The following is a 22,856-nucleotide window of genomic DNA, read 5'->3' on the forward strand; positions in this document are numbered from 1 at the left end:
CATTTTTAGCTAGAAACTTCTAGGTCATTATAGATGAACCTAGTTATCTCTGAGGTCCTTTTTGAGGAAAGAACACTATCATCCCAGCAGCCCACTCCTTTGCCCTCCTCCACTGCCCTATAAGAATGCCCACATGCCCTGCCCAGACTCTGCAGCGGTTGGTAGCATTTGGAGAGAGAGGCAGAAAAGGGAGGGGGAGAGAGAGAGAGACAGAGAGAGAGATGAAAAGTTTAATTTGCCACCACTGAAGGGATTGAGAAGGCAGTGAAAATAATCAACAGCAAGCCGACTTTACAATGTGGGCTTTTGTGGCTTTTCCCCGATTTGGAAGTAAAAGTACGCCCTTCAGGATGAGGCGCGGGTGGCACTCGGAGGGCACCACCTGGCACGCACATCGTTCTAAACTGCTCTGCTAACCTTTTGTGCTGCTGGCAGCCTTATCATCCTCAGCTTATTGGTAAAAATGTACCAGTAGGGACAAAACGGTGCTTCGCTAGAGAGGAAAAGTGACCAGCCACAGTCAGAATTTCTAAGGCAACATCATGTCCTCCAGTCACAAAGCGATTTTATGATCTGTGCCTTCAGAGGCACAGTAGGTCCCCAAGGGAAAGGCCACAGTGGCACTTGTGTTCCTAGACCCATGTCATCAATCTTGAGGACCTAAGATGGGAAAGCTCTGGGGAGACGGACGTGAACAACGGGCAGCCTGTCCTCAGGGAGCGGGGTAAGGGTGAGTCCTTAGGACCTTCTGCTCACTGACAAGCAGAATCATGTTATATGTATTATGTAAATGACACTTGCCAATCATCGTTGTTTCTATGGCAACGAACCCATATACACATGCACGTCCTTATATACATCGGGGAATGTTTTTATAGGCTACATTCCCAAATTTTTAATGTTAAGTAACCTGAATCTTGATTAAGCTTTCCCAGGAATTATTTTACTTAGGATTCGAAAGCCTCACTTATTTTGAGTGAAGGATCAGATCCTTGTAATTCTTCAACCCCCCCCCAGATTTCAAGCTGAATAAATAAGTAAAAGGAAGCATTGTCATTTGTTGACTTTTGTGTTACATGCTTTAAACTGAGTTCAGGGACTATGGCTTAATCACCTTTGCTTCCCCAGCACCATGCATGTGCGTGATAGATAGTAAGTATTGAATAAATGTGGGAGGAAGAAGAATGACGAATCAAAGAAATTAGCTACTAAAGTCACATTCTAAACATCTGAAAGATTTACATGATAGGACATGAGTCTGCCTATTACTGACTTATTACATATGTCATTTTCTACTAGATTAAAAATGGGCTTAGTTTACTGCTTATCCATATTCCGGGAGATAGCCTTGTCCCAATTTTTTCTTGAGAAAAACTGTATGCTAAATGTGTGTGTGTGTATTGTACAGAATTTAGAAAAACACAGCACCCTTTTTAAAAATTCTTTATTTTTTCAATTACACTTGACACACGATATAGTTTCAGGTTTACAACATAGTGAATAAACATTTGTGTAATTTATGAAGTGATCACCCCAATAAGCCTAGTACCCATTTGATACCAGACATATTACAAATATTATGGACTATATTCCCTATGCTGTACTTTACATCTCTGTGACTGTTTTTATAATTGGCCATTTATACATCTTAATCCCTTCACCTTTTCACCCATCCCTCCAACCCCCTCCCACCTGGCAGCCATAAATTTGTTCTCTGTATCTATGAGTTTGTTTTTGTTTTATTTGTTCATTTATTTTGTTTTTTAGATTCCATATATAAATGAAATCATATGGTATTTGTCTTTCTGTGTCTGACTTATTTCACTGAGGTCCCTCTAGGTCAGCGGTTCTCAACCTTCCTAATACTGCGACCCCTTAATACAGTTCCTCACGTTGTAGTAACCCCCAACCATAAAATTATTTTCGTTGCTACTCTATAACTGTAATTTTGCTACTGTTATGAATCATAATGTAAATATCTTTTTGTTTTCCGATGGTCTTAGGCGACCCCTGTGAAAGGGTCGTTCGACCCCCAAAGGGGTCGCGACCCACAGGTTGAGAACTGCTGCTCTAGGTCCATCTATGTTGTTGCAAATGGCAAGATTTCATTTTTTATGACCAAGTAATATTCCATTGTATATATGTACCACATCTTTTTTATCCATTCATCCATTGATGGACATTTAGGTTGTTTCCATATCTCACCTATCATAAATAATGCTGCAGTGAACATAGGGATGAATATAACTTTTCAAATTAATGTTTTGGATTTAGTCACATAAATACCCAGAAGTGGAATTGCTGGGTCATATTATATTTCTATTTTTCATTTTTTGAGGAACTTCCATACTGTTTTCCATAGTGGATGCACCAATTTACAACCCCACTGGCAGTGTTTGTTTTGTTTTTGCTGTTAAGGTCCATAAGTTTCTTATATATTTTGGATATTAACCCCGGATATATCATTGGCATATGTCTTCTCCCTTTTGGTAGGTTGTCATTTCATCTTGTTGATGGCTTCATTCACTGTGAAAACCCTTTTTAGTTTGATGTAGTCTCATTTTGGGAGACTTTGTTTCTTTTTTCTGTGTTTCTTTTATCTGAGGAGACATATACAAAAAATATTGCTAAGATATATGTCAAAGAACTTACTGCCTATGCTTTCTTCTGCGAATTTTATGGTTTCAGGTCTTACATTTAAGTCTTTAATCCATTTTGAGTTTATTCTTGTATATGGTGCAAGAAAGTGATCTAGTTTCATTTTTTTGCATGCATCTGTCCACTTTTACCAACACCATTTATTGAATAGACTGTCTTTCCCTTATTGTATAGTGCCTCCTTTGTCATAGATGAATTCACCATATAGGCATAGTTTTATTTCTGGGCTCTCTATTATTTTCCATTGATCTATGTGTCTTTTTTCGTGCCAGGACCATGCTGTTTTGATTACTATAGCCGTATAGTATAGTTTGATATCAGGTAGTGTGATAACTCCAACTTTGTTCTTCTTTCTCAAGATTGCTGTAGCTATTCAGGGTCTTTTGTGGCTCCATATAAATTTTAGGATTATTTGTTCTAGTTCTGTGAAAAATGCCCTGGGTATTTTGGTAGGGATTCCATTGAATCTGTAGATGTCTTTGAGTAGTATGGACATTTTAAATATAATTCTTCCTATCCGTTAGCATGGTATATGCTTCCACTAATTTTTTTTATCTTCTTCAATTTGTTTCTCCAGTGTCTTATAGTTTTCTGATACAGGTGTTTTACCTCCTTCATTAAATGTATTCCTAGGTATTTTATTTTTTGACACAATTATAAATGGGATTGTTTTCTTAATTTCTCATTTCAATAGTTTGTTATTGGTATATAAAAATGCAACTGAATTCTAAATATTAATTTTGTATCCTGCTGTTTTCCTGAATTCCTTATTAGTTCTAATAGTTTTTTGATGTTATCTTTAGGGTTCTCTATATATACTATGATGTCATCTGCAAATAATGACAGTTTTACTTATTCCTTTCCAATTCGGATGCCTTTCTTCCTCTTGTCTGATTGCTGTGGCTAGGACTTCCAATACTGTGTTGAATAAAAGCAGTGAAAGTGGGCGTCCTTGTCTTGTTGCTGATCTTAAAAGGCATTTCAGATTTTCATCATTGTATATGTGAGCTGTGGGTTTATGATATATGGCTTTTATTATGTTGAGGTGTGTCCCCTCTATTTCCACTTTGCTGAGAGTTTTTATCATAAATGGATGTTGGAGTGTGTCAGATGCTTTTTCTGCATCTATTGAGATCGTCATATGATTTTTATCCTTCATTTGTTTATGTGCTATATCACGTTAATTGATTTTTGGATATTGAATCTACTTTATTTTACATCCCAGGAATAAATCTCATTTGATCATGGTATATGATCTTTTAAATCTATTGCTGATTTTTTAAATTAGTTTCAGATGTACAAAGCAATGTAATAGTTAGACATTTACACCCCTCACAGAGTGATAACTGCGGCCCACCCCCAAGTCTACTACCCCTCTGACATCATATATAGCTGTTACAATTCCATTGACTCTATTCCCTATACTGTACTCCACATCTGGTGACCATATATATTAATATATACCCGGGGTGCCAAAAAAATACATACACATTTTAAAAGATGTTATCTATGTATTATTTTTCAAAGTTGAATTGAATTAGGTAGCAATGTGTAGGACGACATTCGCTCAAAAGATGGCGTTAATCAAATGAATGCTAGCGTCACCATGCAACAGGCAGGACAAAGAAAACAGCATAAGCACGGTTGTCATTCAAGGAGTGCAAGACAATTTTGAAGAGGTATTTGAAATTCGAGAACGTGTGGAAGTACAATGACAACGACGGAAGCGTGAGTCTGCAACAGAACCTCGGAAGCGTGAGTCTGCAACAGAACCTCCAACGCGCCTAACAATTGCACACATTCATGATAAGTGTGAGATGCATGGTCCTGCGTGTGATGTGCACAACGGAAGATCCGGGAGGCCTCGCACAGCAACAAGTCCTGCTGCTTCTGCTGTGGTGTTGGAACAGCTTACACACTCGCCACCGAAGTCTACCAGACAGTGTACACGTGAGACAGGAGTTAGCAAAACAAGCATACGACGCATTCTTCAAACAGCAAAAGGGAAAGTTTTCATTCCAAAATGAAAATGTGTATACATTTTTTTTGGCACCCTGTGTGTGTGTGTGTGTGTGTGTCTATACCATATATATATATATATATATATATATATATATATATAGAGAGAGAGAGAGAGAGAGAGAGAGAGAGAGAGAGAGAGAAAGTGTTATATAGTTATAGTTGAAATTCCATATTATTCAGCTTCAGGTGTACAGTGCAGTGGTCAGGCATCTACACCGTCCATGAAGTGGTCTCCCTAATAAGACAAGTGCCCATCTGACACCCTACAAAATCTTTACAACATTATTGATTATATTCCTCAAACTACCTTTCATATCCCTGTGTCAATATTGTGACTACCAATTTGTACTTCCTAATTCCTTTACCTTCTCCCCCTTCTCACCCCCCCTCCCATCTAGCTACCATCAGGTTTTTTCCCCTTATATCTTTGAGTCTATTTCTGTTTTATTTGTTCGTTTATTCTGTTTAGAGTCCACATATAAGTGCGATCATATGGTATGTCTTTCTCCTTCTGACTTATTTCACTTAGCCTAATATTCTCTAGGTCCATCCATGTCGTTGCAAATGGTAAGATTTCCTTCTTCTTTATAGTGGAGTAATACTCCATTGTATAAATGTACCACAATTTCTTAATCCAGTCATCTATTGATGGGCATTATGGTTGTTTCCATGTCTTGGCTATTGTAAATAGCACTGCAATAAACATAGTGGTGCATATATTTTTTCAAATTAGTGTTTTGGATTTCTCTGGATAGATACCCAAAAGTGGAATTGCTGGGTCATAAGGTAGCTCCATTTTCAATTTTTTGAGGTACCTCCGTACTGTTTTCCATAGAAGCTGCACCAACCTGCAGTCCCACCAACAGTACATGAGGGTTCCCTTTTCTCCACATACTCGACAGCACTTGTTGTTTGTTGATTTATTGATGATGCCAATCTGACCGGAGTAAGGTGGTTTCTCATTATGGTTTTTATTTGCATTTCTCTAGTGGTTAGTAATGTTGAACATTTTTTCATATGTCTGTTAGCCATCTGTATGTCCTCTTTAGAGAAATGTCTCTTCATATCCTCTGCCCATTTTTTAATTGGGTTGGTTTTTTTTTTGGTGTTGAGTTGTATGGTTTTTTTTGGTGTTGAGTTTTTTTATAAATGTATTGCTGATTTTGATTGCTAATATTTTGTTTAGGATTTTTGCCTCTGTGTTCATCAGGGATATTGGCCTATAAATGTCTTGTTCTGTAGTGTCTCTGTCTGGTTTTTGTATCAAGGTAACACTGGCCTTGTGAAGTGAATTTGGGAGACATCCTCCCTCGTCAATTTTTTGAAACAGTTTGATAAGGATAGGTATTAATTCTTCTTTAAATGTTTGGTAAAATTCACCTGTGAAGTCACCTGATCTAGGACTTTTGTTTTTTGGGAGTTTTTTGATTACTGATTCAATTTTCATTAGTAGTTATTGGTCTGTTCAGATTTTCTGTTTCTTCCTGATTTATCCTTGGAAGATTGTATGTTTCCAGGAATTTATCCATTTTTTTCTAGGTTGTCCAATTTGTTGGCATATAATCGTTCGTATTAATCATTTGTGTTTCTGTGGCATCAGTTTTCACTTCTCCTCTATCATTTCTGATTTTATTTATTTGGGCCCTCTCTTTTTTTCTGGATGAATCTAGTTAAAGGTTTATCAATTTCGTTTATCTTTTCAAAGAACCAGCTCTTGGTTTCATTGATATTTTCTATTTTTTTAGACTGTTTTGTATTTTTCCACTCTGATCCTTATTATTTCATTCCTTCTGCTTGCTTTGGGCTTTGTTTGTTCTTCTTCCTTTTTTTTTAGTTCCTTTAGGTGTAAGGTTAGATTGCTGTAAGGTTAGGTTGTTTGAGATTTTTTTTGTTTCTTGAGGGAGGCCTTATTGCTATAAATTTTCCTGCTTTGGCTGTGTCCCGTAGATTCTGGGTGGCTGGGTTTTCACCTTCATTTGTCTTGAGGTGTCTTTTGGGCTCTCCCTTGATCTCCTGTTGACCCATCATTGTTTAGGAGCACGTTATTTAGCCTCCACGTGTTTGTGCGTTCCGGTTTCCTTCTTGTAACTAATTTCCAGTTTCATTCCGTTATAACCGGAGAAGATTCTTGATATGATTTCAGTCTTCTTAAATTGATTGAGACTTGTTTTGTGACCTAACATGTGATGTGTCCTGGAAAATGTCCCGTGTGCACTTGAAAAGAATGTATATGTTGCTGATGTTAGGTGAAATGTCCTAAAAATATCAGTTAAATCCATCCGGTCTAATGTGTCATTTAAGGCCACTGTTGCCTTGTTGATTTTCTATGTGGATGACCTATCCATTGATGCCAATGGGGTGTTCAAGTCCCCAACTATGACTGTTACTGTCAATCACTCTCTCTATGTCTATCAATATTTGCTTTATATATTTAGATGCTCCTACATTGGGTGTGTAGATAGAGCAGGTGTCAAAAAAATGTATGCACATTTTAAGAAAGGAAAAAACTGTATTAAAATTGTAATGCTCAATATATACCAATAACAGAAGATGAATACAAGTCACGTTTGACTTCTGCAATTACAAGAGGTGCTCAAAGTGGTTCCCATCAGCATCCAGACACTTCTGATTATGGCGAACACTGTTTGGTAGACTTCGGTGGCGAGCGTGTAAGCTGTTCCAACACCACAGCAGAAGCAGCAGGACTTGCTGCTGTGTGAGGCCTCCCGGATCTTCCCTTGTGCACATCACACGCAGGACCATGCGTCTCACACTTATCATGAATGTGTGCAATTGTTAGGCGCGTTGGAGGTTCTGTTGCATACTCACGCCTCCATTGTTGTACTTCCACAACGTTCTTGAATTTCAAATACGTCTTCAAAATCGTCTTGCGCTCCTCAAATGACAACTGTGTTTCCGCTCTTTTCTTTGTCCTGCCTGTCGCATGGCGACACTAGCATTCATTTGATTAATGCCATCTTTTGAGCGAATGTCGTACTACACATTGCTACCTAATTCAATTCAACTTTGAAAAGTAGTACATAGATAACATCTCTTAAAAAGTGTATACATTTTTTGGCACCCCTGGTATTTATGAGAGTTCTATTATCTTGTTGGATTGATCCCTTTATCATTATGAAAATGCTTTTGTTTTTTGTATACAGCCCCTGTTTTGAAGTCTTTTTTGTCTGGTATAAGTATTGCTACCCCAGGTTTTTTTTTCATTTCCATTTGCATGAAATATCTTTTTCCATCCCTTTACTTGAAGTCACACAGCAAACTCTTAACAGAGGTTAGCTCTGGGCGTGAGAACTGTAGCATTTGGATGCTTTGGTCTTCTGGAAACAAAAATCTCAACAGAAAGTAGCTTAAAGATTTTTTTTTCCCCCTGACATAGAAAGGACAAAGGAGGACACTTCCTGGTTTAGTCAGTCACTTAGAAACATTATCTAGGATTCAGGCCTTTCCATCTTCACACTTGGCATTTTCAGCGTGTCCCATGGCCTCAGTAATTCCATGTATCCTGTGTCAAAGTGACAGAGTCCAGCCCACGAGAGGTGTTTTTGCTTACTCATTGGTTTATGTGAGTGAGGAAAACCTGCCCCCAGCCAATTTCTCCTGAGGTCCCATTGGCCAGGATTGGGGCCCGCCCACGCTTGACTCCATCCTTGACAAGGAAAATGAGGTCACCATGATTACCTTGGACCATTCTGAGTCTTCCCCATGGGCTGGGACATGTGGCCCGGCAGAGGTTAACACCCAAAAGAGACCGTGCTCTGCCACTAAGGAAACAAGATAGAAGTGGATTTGAGTAACAGACAGCTGTCCGTAACAGGACAGTTCACTTTTTACTGAGACCCTTCTGTCTTGTTTCAGTTATCAGTTATTTTTATAACTAACTTTTTAAATGTGTGATTATACCCAACTTTAATAAGATTCTTGGTCCCCGGCTTCAGTGCACCGTGGTCCAGTGACTCACTGAGTTCATGATCGGGGGCCTTTTTTTGCAGCTCCTCTCACCATTTAGCCAGAACAGACCTCTTCTACCTCAGTATCTTCATCTGCAGAATTAAACGAATAACCTTTTCCCCTGGAGTCATGCAAAGATGAACAAAGTTACCACAAGTAGAACCCTTGTTTGTATTGTTGGCACCGCGTTACCACTTACCCCAGGCAGTTGGGAGCTGTTCCTTTATGCAAAATCCAAAGCTGGAGTGAGAAAAGAGAATTCCGCAGCCATATTTAGGTGTATTGAATCGATTCCATTAACATTGGAGTTTTTTTTTTTTTACAGTAAGATCCTCTTGTCTTAAAAATGATAGTAGTAAGAACACCTACCTGGTGGGAGAACAACCCAGTCTCCGACTGTGTCAGAGCATGTGACATGCGCCATGGTCTCTGTCACCCTCCCGCCCTCTGATTCTCTGCACTGCCACCCACCCCGTCACACTCCCCTGAGAAGCACCCTATGATCTCTTTCCCTGCAGACCTCCCCTCAAAACCCCTGAATTCTCCAAGCCTCTGCTCTCCAGTGTTTAGTTCTATCCTCTGGGGTGATAAACTGGTCCTAACACTCAAAACGGAAATGGGCATAGCAGGGAGCCCTCAAAAGGTGCCAGAGGGAATTTGCACTTTAAAAGCAGTCTTCCTTAATCTGTCCTGAATGACATGTGTGTTTAGAATGACCAGGCCTTCACCGCCTCCACAAAAAGGAACACAGTTTAACATCGCCCATTCTGAGACATTTCCCACTGGCCAGACTCTCGTCATCGCCACTCCCCGGGGAGTTACTGAAGTGCCCTGTGCACATGTCAAGGTCCCCCCACCCCGTCGCCCCCCCCCCACCAGCCTGCTTCTCCCGGGGAGTGGCGGTAGGAAGTGTGCTCTGCACTGCCCCGTCCCCATCCTCATTTAGAGCACTTCCCAGTCCTCTCACAGCCACTTGCTGCCAGAAGTCCTGACGCACAGGGTGCTGAACGCTGCTGCTGGTCTTCAGGGGCAGGGGCGTTCGCTGTCACTTCCACAGTCACCCGGTAGTTCATGGGGGCTCACAGACACAGGCGCAACCCCCCTCACTCTACTGATTACTTGCAATATTTTACTTGACAATATGTAATTAGTCACAGGCCTAAACGTCGTTTTGCCTGTACATTGTTTGGTAGAGTTTTGCGTACAGGTTGCTTCAGAACATGTCAATTTTCATGTTGTTATGTGCTCCGGGCCTCAGAATTCCAGTCACAGCTGAGAACATGCAGCCTTGCCGTTCAGTGTATCCCTGTTCTGAAAAGGAAGTGAGCCTTGTGGCCGAGCTGCCCTAGACCCAGACGTGGCTGGGCGCCTGACCCTCCCTCTGTCCTTGCCCCACAGCTCTGCCGCCTGGAGCGCCGTTTGTCCGCGGGGCAGTACCAGGGCACCCTGTTTGCCGACCAGCCCATGATGTTCATCTCCCGGGCCAGCGAGCCCCCCAGAGCCAAGCTGTGTGAGCTGGTCCGCCTGTGCGGGGGTCGGGTGGCGCACGTCCCTCGCCAGGCCAGCATCTTCATTGGGCCCTTCCAAGGAAAGAAGAAGGCGACACTCAAGTACCTGTCGGAAAGGTGGATATTAGGTAGGAATCTGCACGGGACAGCCGCGGGTCCTGCCGGGGGCGCGGGGGATGCGGGCAAGGTGCCTGTGACTGCAGTAGGCCCTGGGCGCCCCCTTAGAGCCACTGCGCTGTGGGGGCTCAGGATTCACCAGGGGGAGTATCTCGCCCAGGCCCCTCCCTGGGGGCCTTGGCTGGACTGCTCAGTGTCCACGCCTCTGCCTTAACAGAATCCTGTTATCCCTCACCTGCTGATGAAGGCATGCCTGCTTTTGCTGTCAGCCACAGCATATAGTTCATGGGGACCAGTCTACCCAAAGCGGCCCCAGCCCTTGAGGCCACAGGACAGGCCTGTCCACCTCTGACCCCAGACCCTCTCTCCCGGCCCCTCGTCTGCCACCTGCTCAGTGAGCGAGGAGCTGTGATTTTCGTAACGTGAATGTAATGAATGTGCCTGGCGTCCATTCAGCGCAGCGCTGTGCCAACCACGTCATGAATTTCTGGAGGGGAAGAGGTGGTATTGATAAGCCCTGATTTCCAGGGAACTGATGTGGAGACAGTGGGCTCCATCTGTCACGCCAGCTCTGGGCGATCTGCGGGGGCCACCAAGAGGAGAGAGCTCGCGGACAGGGAGGCGCGATCTGTGGACGGCGGCGTTGTGCTGTCATTGAGTCACGTGGTGGAATGACCTTGGGGACACACTTGACTTCTTCCTCTGCTGGGTTCTGATGCCTGTTGGTCTGCAGGGGTTGCCATGACAGAGCACAAGAGGCGAAGTCGAGAAGCAGCAGGCTGAGGCCTCTCTCCTTGGCTGGCAGGCGGCCACCCTCTCCCGCGGTCCTCCCTTGCCCTCCCTCTGAGCGCAGCTGTGCCCTCACCCACTCTTCTTCAGAAGACACCAGTCCTGCTGGATTATGTCTCACCCTAATGGCCTTGGTTTACGTCATCAGCTCTCGACAGGCCCTATTTTGAAATACAGTCACGTTCTGAGGTCCTGGGTGTTAGGATTTTGACATACGGGTTTGGGGTGGGCAGGAGGGCACAGCTGTCCCCACCAGTGAATGACTCCAGTTTCCACACCTTTGGCCAAGGTCCTTACCTGGCGCCCTCCCTCCCACCCCTCTCCTCCCCTGTCTCCTTTCAGCCTTCCTCCTGTTTGCTTACCCTTGTCTCTAAAATCGCAAATTTCTGGCTTTTCTCACCCTTTCCTACACATTATCCTTTAACAGATAAGTAGATACCACGTTTGTCCAAGTTACATGCACATATAACTACAGACACTGTATGAATACCTTTTAAGTGATTGAAGGCCATCCTATGATATATTTTAAAAGTATGGTGATCAAAATAATTTTTTACTATCTGATGCAGAGTAACTTATCTTTTGCTTGGAAACTAAAAAAAAAAAAAATACTATGATTTTAGCTACAGTCCAAAAGCCAAAGGCTGTTTACTCTTTTCTAAATGCCAAGAATATAACCTTCAAAACATCCTATGTTCTGAAAAACAGAGGTTCTGTTTTGTTTTGTAGAAAAGTTCATGAATCAAAATGACACCAACTGGGGACCAGAATTGTACTTTCAAAAAAAAAGATCTCCTTCAGCTAGCGGAACTGTGCACACGATTGATAGATTGATATCAGCAGTCCACATCAACAACCAGCAGCCCAGAGTTTGGGCACCGTGTGCTGTGCAGAGGGCCGAGCTGGGTCTGCACTCGTATTATTTCCAGGTTGGAGAACTCTCGGCTGCTTCCTGTTGCCGTGCGTTTTGTACACAGATGGTGCAGTCGGCTCTCTGCCTGGTTCCTCTGGTTGTTTTGCCCTCGTCTGTCCTGCTGGTGGGCTTTAGGAGCCTAGGGTTTCATTTTTGCAAGGCCCTTTGGAATCCTTTGAGTTTCTGAGCTGGGGCTATGGACCCGAGCCTCTGTGGCTTTCCTCTCCCATAATGCATGTCCTGTTTCTGATTTGTCACTGATTACACCATCTGTGTGTGCCCCTGGCAGCTTCCGGCTATTGTGCGTCCTGCTGCCTTTGGCTCTCAGTCGGAGAGATGCTCTTCATCAGATGAGCCCCCCGACTCGGCAGCCATGGCCCCGTCTGCCGTGTGTCCTCTGCAGCCTGCTCGCATGGGGCCTAGGGCCTGTATTTGTCAAGTGCTTATTAGTTTATACTCATCTCTCTCTCTACTGAGTTAAACATAATAGCTCCAGCTGTGTGAAAGCAGAGGTTTCGTGTTGCTGTATGTACTCACGTGCACGGACCTACAGGACACACGGTCCAGAGCGTAGTGTGTCGTCCTCACCCAGGCCCGGTCACGCGCCCCTTCTCCCACGGGAGGCGACTCCTCGATTGTCCTGGACCTTGTTACCCCGTCCATAAACAGGGTGCTAACGCGGTGACCAGAGGAGATGACCCCAGAGAGCGCAGAACGTCTTCCGTCTCCAGTGGGCCTTATCCAGAGCCCTCCGGTGACAGAATCCACCGACACGCAGAGTGGTCATCCCGACCTTCTGACAAAGCAGATGTTGTCTTTTGAAGACCTGTCTCCTTCCCGTTAGCTTTTGTTATAAACACTTCTAAAGAATATTTTATTCTCAAAATGTTGGGAAATTCAAATTAGGAATCAAACGATTCTTAGAACCATGTTAAAGCACCAATTTAAAAGAAAAAGGATTACTTTGTGACAAATTATGAAAAGCAATACTCAAAATGTATAAATGAAGTGTTTCTATCTGGAATGTCAGCTGTTGTGTGAGGTAGATGCGCTCAGACTTACAGTAGTTTGGGTAAAGCCATTAAAAGTCTTAAAAGTGGCTTGTCCTGTCCACTTTCAGATTTGTACTTTACCTTTCGTCATAAAGATGCCAGGTTTTTCAGTGCCTTCATATTTATTCCTTGTCTTTGGGGGGCTCTCTGTGTTTGCAGGCATAATAAAGTCACGGGATGGACAAGCAGTTTTTCTTTAGCTGTTGGAGACCTCTGAGAAGTTTTGTTTTGTTTTGTTTTTGCAAAGGTAAATGTGGACACCACCAAAAAAATGTAGGGCCTCCACCATCTCAGCACTCTAACCCATCAGCTAGGCCTTTTTATCCCTTCACTGTATCTTAAAAAACAATGTCCCAACATTTGCAAATATTTTAAAATCCGGTAAATGGTTATTCTAGTATTTAGAATGTCTTCTAACCTTCAGCTCTTTCTTTGGGAGACACAGCTCTGGGGTGACCGTCTCGCACCCCTCCTTGCTGCCGCCCGTGTTCCCGGCACAGAGTGGTGTGGATGTATGAAATCTCCACGCAGGGCTCAGCATGTGGCACGTAAGCCACATCTTCTCATGTACTCCGTGGAGAAGCTCATACATGCCAGCTGCCGTATAACGAGGCTGTTCGAACAATCATGATTATGTTCCCCCTCAGTCCCCAGAGTCTGCTTTCCCTGAAACACCAGCACACTTAGGCCAAGATTCTCGATGAATCATTTAACCAGAAGGAGAAATGGGGATTTTTGAGAGACAAACACTTATAGGCGCCTGAATATGCATGAAAATAAACAGGAAAACAAAAATTAAATTCCCGGCACCAGGAAGTGAGATGTACCTTTACCTGATACTGGTAACACATATTATATTTGAAAGCATTTTCCAGTAACTTTGGTCCCCCCAGCACGCCCGCTGGAATATCTGGAATATAGTTCCCATTTTGCACATCAGGAAACTGTACCCCGGGGTCTGCAGTAACGTGGCTGCCTGGGGGCGGGGGGCTCTGGGCCCCCTGCGTTCATCATGCTGTGACTTTCTGTGCTGTAATCATTTCTGTTCACTCTTCTATCCCCTGTTGGTGCTATCACTGAGGGTTGGTTTGGCCTTTCTCATAAGACAGATTTCCAGCCTCGGGCGCCCTTTCATTGTCTGGGCTCTGTTCAAGTGATAAGACATACATTTTATGCTATTGTGGGAACAGAGTGTAATATTCTCAACATTGTTGCCAAAAAACTTGAGCCTCAGCCTGATTTCCTTATAACTTACAAAAAGCATTTGGTTTGAATGTCTCCCCATGTCGATGTTTTCAGGAAAAGATTACTGATAGCACGGGCCTTTTGCGTGCTAGCGTAGATTATTAGATCATTGTTTCCCCGGATGGCTGGCTCAAGAGCTCGGAGAGAAAAATGCACACTGTTAAATGCGGTAGTTTGTCAAAGCAGGGCCACTCCGGGGCCTCGGACGTGAGGGCCTCATGATTGAACAGATAACAACAAGGCTCTCCTAGCTGTCTCCATCCTCGTTTTCGTCACACAGATAAGGAGCCAGTCACATGGCGGTGAGCCCGTTTGCCAGGGATGGAAAGTGGGGGGAAAGGAGAATAGGGAGGCGGGGTGCTCAGCCGCCCCCTCAGGATACCCTGATTCCATTCTCACCGCCGGCCACTGAGGCCCCCACACTGGGGAGCTCAGCAGCACCCAGAAAGTGACTGGAATTTTAAGGTGCCGTTTCAGACAGTGCGATGAGTTGTTCTTGCTTTGAGTTGTTGTCAAAACAGATGAAATCTACCAGGACAGAAATGAATGGGGACTAAAACTGACTCATGGAATTTTATAATTGCAAGTCTCATGTGTTTAAGCTTTTTAGAAAATACATCATTAATGTTGATTTTCTTTTCAATTAACTGCTGGCTGCTAGAACAGGTGTTGTTTTGTTGTTTTTTGTTTTTTAGCATTAGCCCTGGAAAGATATGAAAAGAATGTGCTCAGAAAGTGGCTTTCTAAGCGTTCCCTTCATTGTGCTCACCGGCCCTAGACGCTTATCGTTGAAATTTCCTCACCTGTCTTGCTTGGCTCCCCATTGTTAAATTTATGTCAACCGAACTGCCATCGCTAGATATAAATGTCACTGACAATATCAAGGTTAGAAAGCATTTTACAGGCAAGCAAACTGGAAAACAGAAGACCCTCCTGCATACCAACTCACTGCGGCGTGGTCCTCACACCTCACTTAAAAAATAAAAAACTAGCTGCATATTCAACTCAGAGTGAGGGATACTGTCAACACATTAGTATTTTATATCCGTCACCAGAAATGTAGGCATCAGTTGTGGGGATCAGACTGGCACCCTGGATTCCCTGCTGAGCGTTTGGTTCTGCCAGGATCACAAGACTGCCTGTGTCAGAGCAGCAGAGCCCAGCCCCTCTGCGTGGGGGTGAGCGTTTACCAGCAGCCTGTCTCCCAGAGCCTGGGGGTTCACACACAGAGGAGACTCTTCAGAGCGCAGCCTCCTAATGAGACATTGCCAGCAGTTATGCTGGCCTTGCTACCAACCTAGGATATCAACGCTTGGAGTTCTGACAGATTTTCTTGTGTCTTTGGAGGATGTTGAACTTTTACTTCTTTTGCTGTTGTAGCATGTTAGGCAGTTAATACTGAATGTCATAGAACCTAAAGTGATAGAGCACGTGTGATGGACAGACTTCTGTGTGCCCCCCCCGCCCCCACCCCGAATTCATATGTCGAAGCCCTAATCGCCAGGATCTTAGAATGTGACTGCACTTGAGACAGGCACTTCAAAGAAGAGATTAAGGTTATGTGGCATCATAAGGGTGGGGCCGTAATCCAATGAAACTACTGGTGTCCTTCTAAAAAGAGGAAGTGACACCAGGGAGGGGTGCACAGAGGAAAGGCCATGTGAGGACGCAGGGAGAAGGCGGCCGTCTTCAAGCCAAGCAGAGAGGCCTCACCAGGAACCAACACTGATGACACCTTGATCTCAGGCTTCCAGCCTCCAGTCCTGTGAGAAAGTACACTTTTTGTTTTAAGCCCCTCTGTCTGTGACATTCTGAGGAACTGAGGGACCTGAACTTATTAACCAGAGCCACATGGTGAATTAAAGACCCAGAGTCCCTCATCACCAGATTCTCAGTTCAGAACCCTCCTTTGTAGAAAGGAAGCACGTATGCCACTCTCGGTGAGTGGAACTTCAATTGGGCAAACACTCACTAGAGTGGTTGTCAAGCTGCACTCCACAGAAACTCATGTCCCAAGTTTACCAGACTGAAGTGTCCTCAAAGTAAAGTAACAAGTGGACTTTCCTAAGTTGCAGGAAGAGAGAAAAGTAGTTGAATTACATGATCATTTTATTTCCTTAATCAGTTTTTCTTAAACTTTGGTGCTTGAAGATGAATGACTATATAGCAATAAAGTAATCCTGAAGAATGCAGGAGGAAAGAAATAATAAAGATAGTATCAAATATTAACAAAATTGAAGGAAAAATGAGACTTTTTGAGAGGAAAAAGGGAGTTCTTTGGGGGGAAAAGAATTTTTAGTCAAAATCCTAACAAAATTGAAAAGAAGAGGAAGAAAAAGGGGTCCAGTGAACAATGCTAAGAATACAATTGGGGCTCTAACTACAGATACAGTCAGAATATTTAAAAACCATAAGAATAAGGCTGGCCGAGTGGTTCAGTTGGTTAAGAGCTCACTCAAGAGTGCGAGCTCTGAGCAACAGTGGTTCGAGTCCCAGCCCAAGCTGAGCTGCCAACAGGTGGCAGAATGGCTCAGCTAAAAAACAAACAAACAACAAAAAAAAACCCAGTAAAATAAAAACCATAAGAGAGGATGATGAATAACTTATACCAATAAATTTGAAAATAAAGAAGGGGATAATTTCTAGGAAAATGTTACCAAAATTGATTCAAGAAATAGACAATCTAAACCATTTCATCCATTTAAAAAATTGAACTGTAATCAAAAGTCTGCTTCTCACCATCCATCAAAAGAGAACTACACGGAGTGACGTCAGCAAAATGCCAGACGGGGAAGCTCCAAGTTGTCATCTCCCCACAGAAACATCAAAAAAATCAAACAGAAGCTGTCTGAACCAACTTTGTAGGAGCCTGGAAAACACCGACCAAAGGTTTACACCAACCAGGCAAATGCCCAACCAAGCAAAGCCATGTTCACGGCAGTAGAAAAGTTTTGTGTCTGTTGACTCATGCTGGACAATCTTGGTTTCCCAGTTTTCCTCCTTGAACACAGACCTTATTTGTTCTGATCTGCCTGGGAGATAACTGAAAGACTGATCCGCTTATCTTTGACTGGAATAACTTGGAACACATGCGGGAAAAGGTGGGCACTGCTCTTAACGCCACAAGGTAGGCACTATAAGTATAATTAGATGAATTGGACTACAGCAAAATGTAAAACTTGCATGCATCCAAGGACACAGTCAGCCAAGTGAAAATGCAACCTGTGGAATGGGAGAAAAGTGCTGCAAATCATAGGGCTTAGTATCCAAAAAATATAAAGAACTCCTACAACTCAACAACAAAAAAATACCTGATTGGAAAATGGGCAAAGAACTTGACATGTTTCCAAAGAAGACATACAAATGACCAATAGCACATGAAAAGATATTCATCATCAATAATCAGAGAAATACAAATCAAAACTACAATGAGATACCACCTCAGACCCATGACAATGGCTACTATCAAAAAAAAACAGAAAACGACAAGTGTTGGCGAGGCTGTGGGGAAATTGGAACCCTGTGCACTATTGCTAGGAATGTAAATTGCTGCAGCCACTATGGAAAACAGTTTGGAGGTTCCTCAAAAAATGAAAACTAGAACTACGCATGACTCAGCAATTCCACTTCTGGGTATTTATCCAAAAGAATTGAAAGCAGGGACTCGAACAAATATTTGTACCCCCATGTTCAACACAGCATTGTTCAAAAAAGCCAAAAGGTGGAAGCAACCCAAGTGTCCATTGGATGGATGAATGGATGAACAAAATGTGGTGTATATACACAATGAAATATTATTCAGCCGTCAAAAGGAAGGATATTCTGATATACGTACAACATGGATGAACCTTGACAACATGACAGTTAGTGAAATCAGCCAATCACAAAAGGACCCACCCGTCTGCAGTGGGTCCTCTCCAGTCTGCTTGCGGGGGGCGTAGAGCCTGCATTTTTCAAGTCTTTATTAGTTTATATGTATGATTCCACTTATGTGAGTTGCCTAACACAGGCAGATTCATAGAGACAGAAATGATAGTAGAGGTTACCAGGCCAAGGAGCTAAGACCCAAAAGATGAACAGAAGGGTGGGCTCGTGTAGATCTAAGGGACTGACCTTTCAGGCACAGGGAACAGTCAGGGTCAAGGGTGCTCAGCGAGAAGGAACAGGAGGTCCGGACGGGCTGAAACCCAGTGAGAGGGGACAGAGGGGTGGGAGGAGGTGAAGCCGCAGAAGTAGCCAGAGACTGGACCCCTCCAGGCCTCGCAGATAATGGGAAGAAGCGTGGCTTTGTACTAAGAATGAGTACAAGTCCCCCAGGGATTGCAAGTAGAGGAAACGGCTCTGAGGCATATGTGGTAAGTGTCCCTGAGGCTGGCGACCCTCCTTCTGCAGAGCAGTAGAGGCGGTCCCTTAGGTGAACGGGGGCCTGGCTGCGTGGCCCTGAAGTCTCTCCCAGCCCTGAGTCTCAGCTGATTCTGATGAGCTAAGACGAAGACCCCAGTAGGGTCCTGAGTGCCCTTGAACTCTGCACACAGTACCGTTAGCCAACTTTGGCTGTTGACGATTGGAGGTTTAGTTCAGTAACGTGATTTGCCCACCGCACTATGAAAAATCAGTGTGGCAGCGTGTTGGTTCCAGTCCTAACCAGAAGACCACACAGCAGCATGGCCAGTAAACTTTAACTTGTGTGTAAATGTGTGCCAAGACCTGCTCCAGAGCCTTGTTAAAAACAAACAAAGACTTTCATTTCTTTTTTTTAGTTGAAATTCTGTGAGAGCTGCTCATGTGCTATCTGTCTTTCCACTGGCTGGGACTGGCATTGTGCTATCTGTCCTCTGGTCACATTTTATGGGGTGTTTGAGGATTATTCACATGATGTGACATTGGAATTTGGGGATGTGGCTGTCTTCGGATGCCAAATGAACTTGGATGGAAATCATCTTTCATGTGTGTGTATTTACAGTTGGGGACTTGGAGCCAGGAGGGGCTCCCTGGACATGGCTGTCCTGGCTGCCAGCCATGAGTCTGCAGCCATGCTCCCGCGTCAGCCTCCCCAGTCTGCTGACCACATGTGTGGTCACAGCAACATGTGGCCCTCAGTCCCACTCCACCCAAGTCCGTTCTCAGGCGGTGCCAGCACAGAGACACCAGGCCAGGTGCGAGGGGCCAGCCGTGGGCTTGGCTATGAGGCTGTGTTCCGGCGTCTGTTGTGTTCTCTCTAAATTTAAAACTCGATCCTTCTCCAGTCAACCTTTTCCCCCGCCACAGTGAATGAATGAACGAATGAATGAAAAGGAGCGAACGAATAGATGGATGCATGGATAGGTGGAGGTGTACTTAGTTTCATGGTTAAGAAATTCAAACAGTAGTAAAACATGTAGAGTCTCGAGGTCATACTACCTACGCTTCCTTAAAGGGACTGCAGTGCAGATGGAAGTGTGCCTTACGTAAAATGTATATCAACATGTATCGTTTGAGGGTTTGTTTTCTGGAAATGGAGGACCTCATATTGTTCCATAAACTTTTATTTAACTCTGTGTCTAGGAGACCCTAGTCTTTTTGACAATTGGTGCTACTGTAGCTAATTGACATGCTCCTTGTCATTCGACTCCTGGGGTCATTTCCACTGTTTCTACTGTTATAAACTGTATGTGTGTGTGTGTTCTAATTGGAGCAATTTGAATTCAATTTTGAGAGATTGTGCTCAATCCCAGGCATGGGTGTTTCTGTAAAATAGATTCATAGAAGTGGAACTAGTGTCCCCTGGGTGTGTGTGCTTTCAATTCTGATACGCACAGCTGTTCCCATTTTCTCACATCCTTGCCAGGACTGATGTTACCCACGTCTTTAATATTTGGTGATCTGATGACTTCTTACTTACTTTGTATTTCCCTAATTCCTAAGTCCGATCATCTTAGAGGGATTTATAGTTCAAGAATTGCCTATTCCTATCCGTTGCCTATTTTTAAATTGGGCAACTTATCTTTTTCACATTGTCTTACTGCAGTACTTCTAATATTGACTCTACTCTTGTTATAAATGTAAATTTCTCTCAATCTGCCTCTTAGCTCTAAGTTTGTTTATGGGGTTTTCTGTGTTACAGAGGCTTAAAATTTTAATGATTACTCTTTGTGGAATCAAATATGTCTGTTCCTCCAGAGCATCTAAATTTGGGGCTCACCTAGGAAGGGTTTCCCTGCGCCCTAAGCCTTAAACATAGCCTCCTCTCCTATTAATACTTTCATAATTTTATTAATATTTAGAGCTTTAATCCAGCTTAATTTAGGTATTGTGTGATATGAAGGGATCCTGCCATCTGCTTAATAACCTATCTATTCTCCACTGATTCGCAATGCCCTGTGTTATCTCTCAATTCCCATGTGTGCATGGGCGGGTTTGGGACTTCGTTCTCTCCCACTGATCTACTCATCTGTTCTGTGCTAATTACGTACTGTTTTACTACTATAATTTTATAGTATGTTTTGGTATCTGGTATGTCAGTTTCTCTTTCATATTCCTCTTTTTCAAAATTGTCTTCCCTGCATTTTTTTTCTTTCGTATAAACTTCAGAATAAACCTCTCAGTGTTTTTAAGAAACACTTGGAATTTTAGGATTGTATTGGACTTTTAGATTAATTAGGGAAAAGCATCTTCCTTTTTGCAGCCTTTTCTGGCTTTCAAAAACAACATCCTGTCAGAAATCTAAATGCAAAAAATGGAATTCACAGAGTTTTTACGACCTGGAAGAAAATATGGCTGAATTACTCTATAACTGGGTATGGGGAAAGGTTTTCTACCAATAATTCAAAATCCAGATGCAATAAAAGATGGAACTAATTTGAATACATAAATAAAATTAAAAGTTTTGTATGGCAGAAGTTTGCATAAGAAAAGTCAAAAAGCTAGTGACAGAGAAAATATATACAATACATACCACAGGTAGAGGACTAATACATGTAAATCATAATAACCTTCTTCACTGTGTTGTGGAGAGAATTAAGTGGTATTCATAGTACTGAAAATGATTTCTAAACTTTTATTGCATGTATTAGTGTAATTATATAAGGTATAGAACATATACAGGACAAAGGGTAGTGTTCCTCCTTCTGAAACTCAGCTCTCCAGCCCAGACCTCCTGTGTGGACGTGCATTTGCGTCAGGAAGCTTACAGTTAAATTCTGGGACTTCATCTTGAGCTGCCACTAAGATGAGCCTTTTTTTTCCCCTATATTCATAGAATATACCCATTTTTTTCTTCTTTGTGCCTCACAACCTTCATAGCTTTCCATCTTCCATCGCTCATCATTGTGACTTCTTAAGGTGCTTCAAATATAAGTTGCCCGTCCCTCTGGATAACAGTGATAATCAATAAGGTTAATTTAATTTATAAGTCAGTGCTGACAGTTTGCTGCGTTTCTCCTTCTTCCTAACAGTAGACGTAGGGTTGGGAGCTGTAAACTTTCCGCTATGAAAGAAAGAGCACAGGGCTTGCTTTCAGCCCAGGCTGCAGGGTACACCTGTGCTGTGCCATTCACCCACAACCTGTGGCTTTTCCTGGGCCAAGCGCTTCTTGCAATTTTCATAGAATACTCGAGTTTCAAACCGACAGGACTTTGAAGCTCACCAGTCCAGCTTCTTGGACTGAGCTAGGAAGACTTGCATTTTAGAGAGTATGCTTACTAACTAGGTTCCCCATACTAAATACTCAGCTAGACAGATGAGTTACACGGCCTAGGATGCATAGTTCGTGTTGTAACTAACATGTATTTATATGCTTGTTTACGCTCTGCCTTATACCGGGGCATACTTGCTGTGGCTGACGGAGCTTGGAATTAAGGCCGCCTTGCCACCCTACTAGACGGTTCTGTCACGGTGTGAATGCCCTCCACGAGCCGTATCTAATAGGATGTGTGGCAGCTGGGCATTTGAAATGGCCAATTTGACTGAGGAACTGAATGTCTTATTTCGTTGTATGTTATTTTATTTTAAATAGCCATGTGTGGACATATACCCAATGTGGCTCTAGACCACTGAAGAGTTTGAAGTATGACTTTGTGTGTATATAAAAAGGTGATTATTTTCCTGTGTGGCCAGCCATTACAAATGCCAAACTGCTTTTCTCTTTCTCTAGACTCAGTCACTCAGCACAAGGTCTGTGCCTCTGAAAACTACCTGTTACTGCAGTGATGGAGATACCACTCAACAAACGCATGGCTGCTGCAAACAGCTCGCAGAGTTGCCTTTGAGTATTCAAATAACAGACAAACTTGGGAAGAGAAGGAACCGACCCAGACAGGATGCCTCTTTGTATCATCGTGTGTTCGCCTGAGTGGTGTGGGTTTTATATAAAGAAACCCCTTGGTGTGACTTTCTGACGACCGAACATGTGTTTCAGACATGCGCTGACTCACGCTCTCAGGGATTTTTCTGTATAAATGCCAGTCCTCATGTCTTAGTAACGGTCATAATCAAAAGGTCACAGAAACGTCATCATTCATTTGTTAAATAAAGAGAATTAGTTTCAGTTGTGTTATTACTGAGAACAATCACAGAACCCCCTAAGCTTCTTGGTTAGACTCTGAG

The 22,856-nt window shown here is 43.1% G+C and overlaps 1 protein-coding gene across 1 annotated transcript in view; it reads left to right on the top strand.

The window, feature by feature from the left end:
• MCPH1 (microcephalin 1) overlaps window positions 1-22,555 on the top strand; it is a 222,558-nt gene extending 200,003 nt beyond the window's left edge. Inside the window, 2 exon segments of the mRNA XM_019652697.1 lie at window positions 10,048-10,285; window positions 22,405-22,555. Coding sequence (XP_019508242.1) covers window positions 10,048-10,285; window positions 22,405-22,460 — 294 coding nt within the window. The 3' untranslated portion in view covers window positions 22,461-22,555.
• Window positions 22,556-22,856: the final 301 nt, after the last annotated feature.

This window comes from Hipposideros armiger, unplaced genomic scaffold (genome assembly GCF_001890085.2).
Source record: "Hipposideros armiger isolate ML-2016 unplaced genomic scaffold, ASM189008v1 scaffold_185, whole genome shotgun sequence".
In the NCBI taxonomy this organism is placed as follows: Eukaryota; Metazoa; Chordata; class Mammalia; order Chiroptera; family Hipposideridae; genus Hipposideros; species Hipposideros armiger.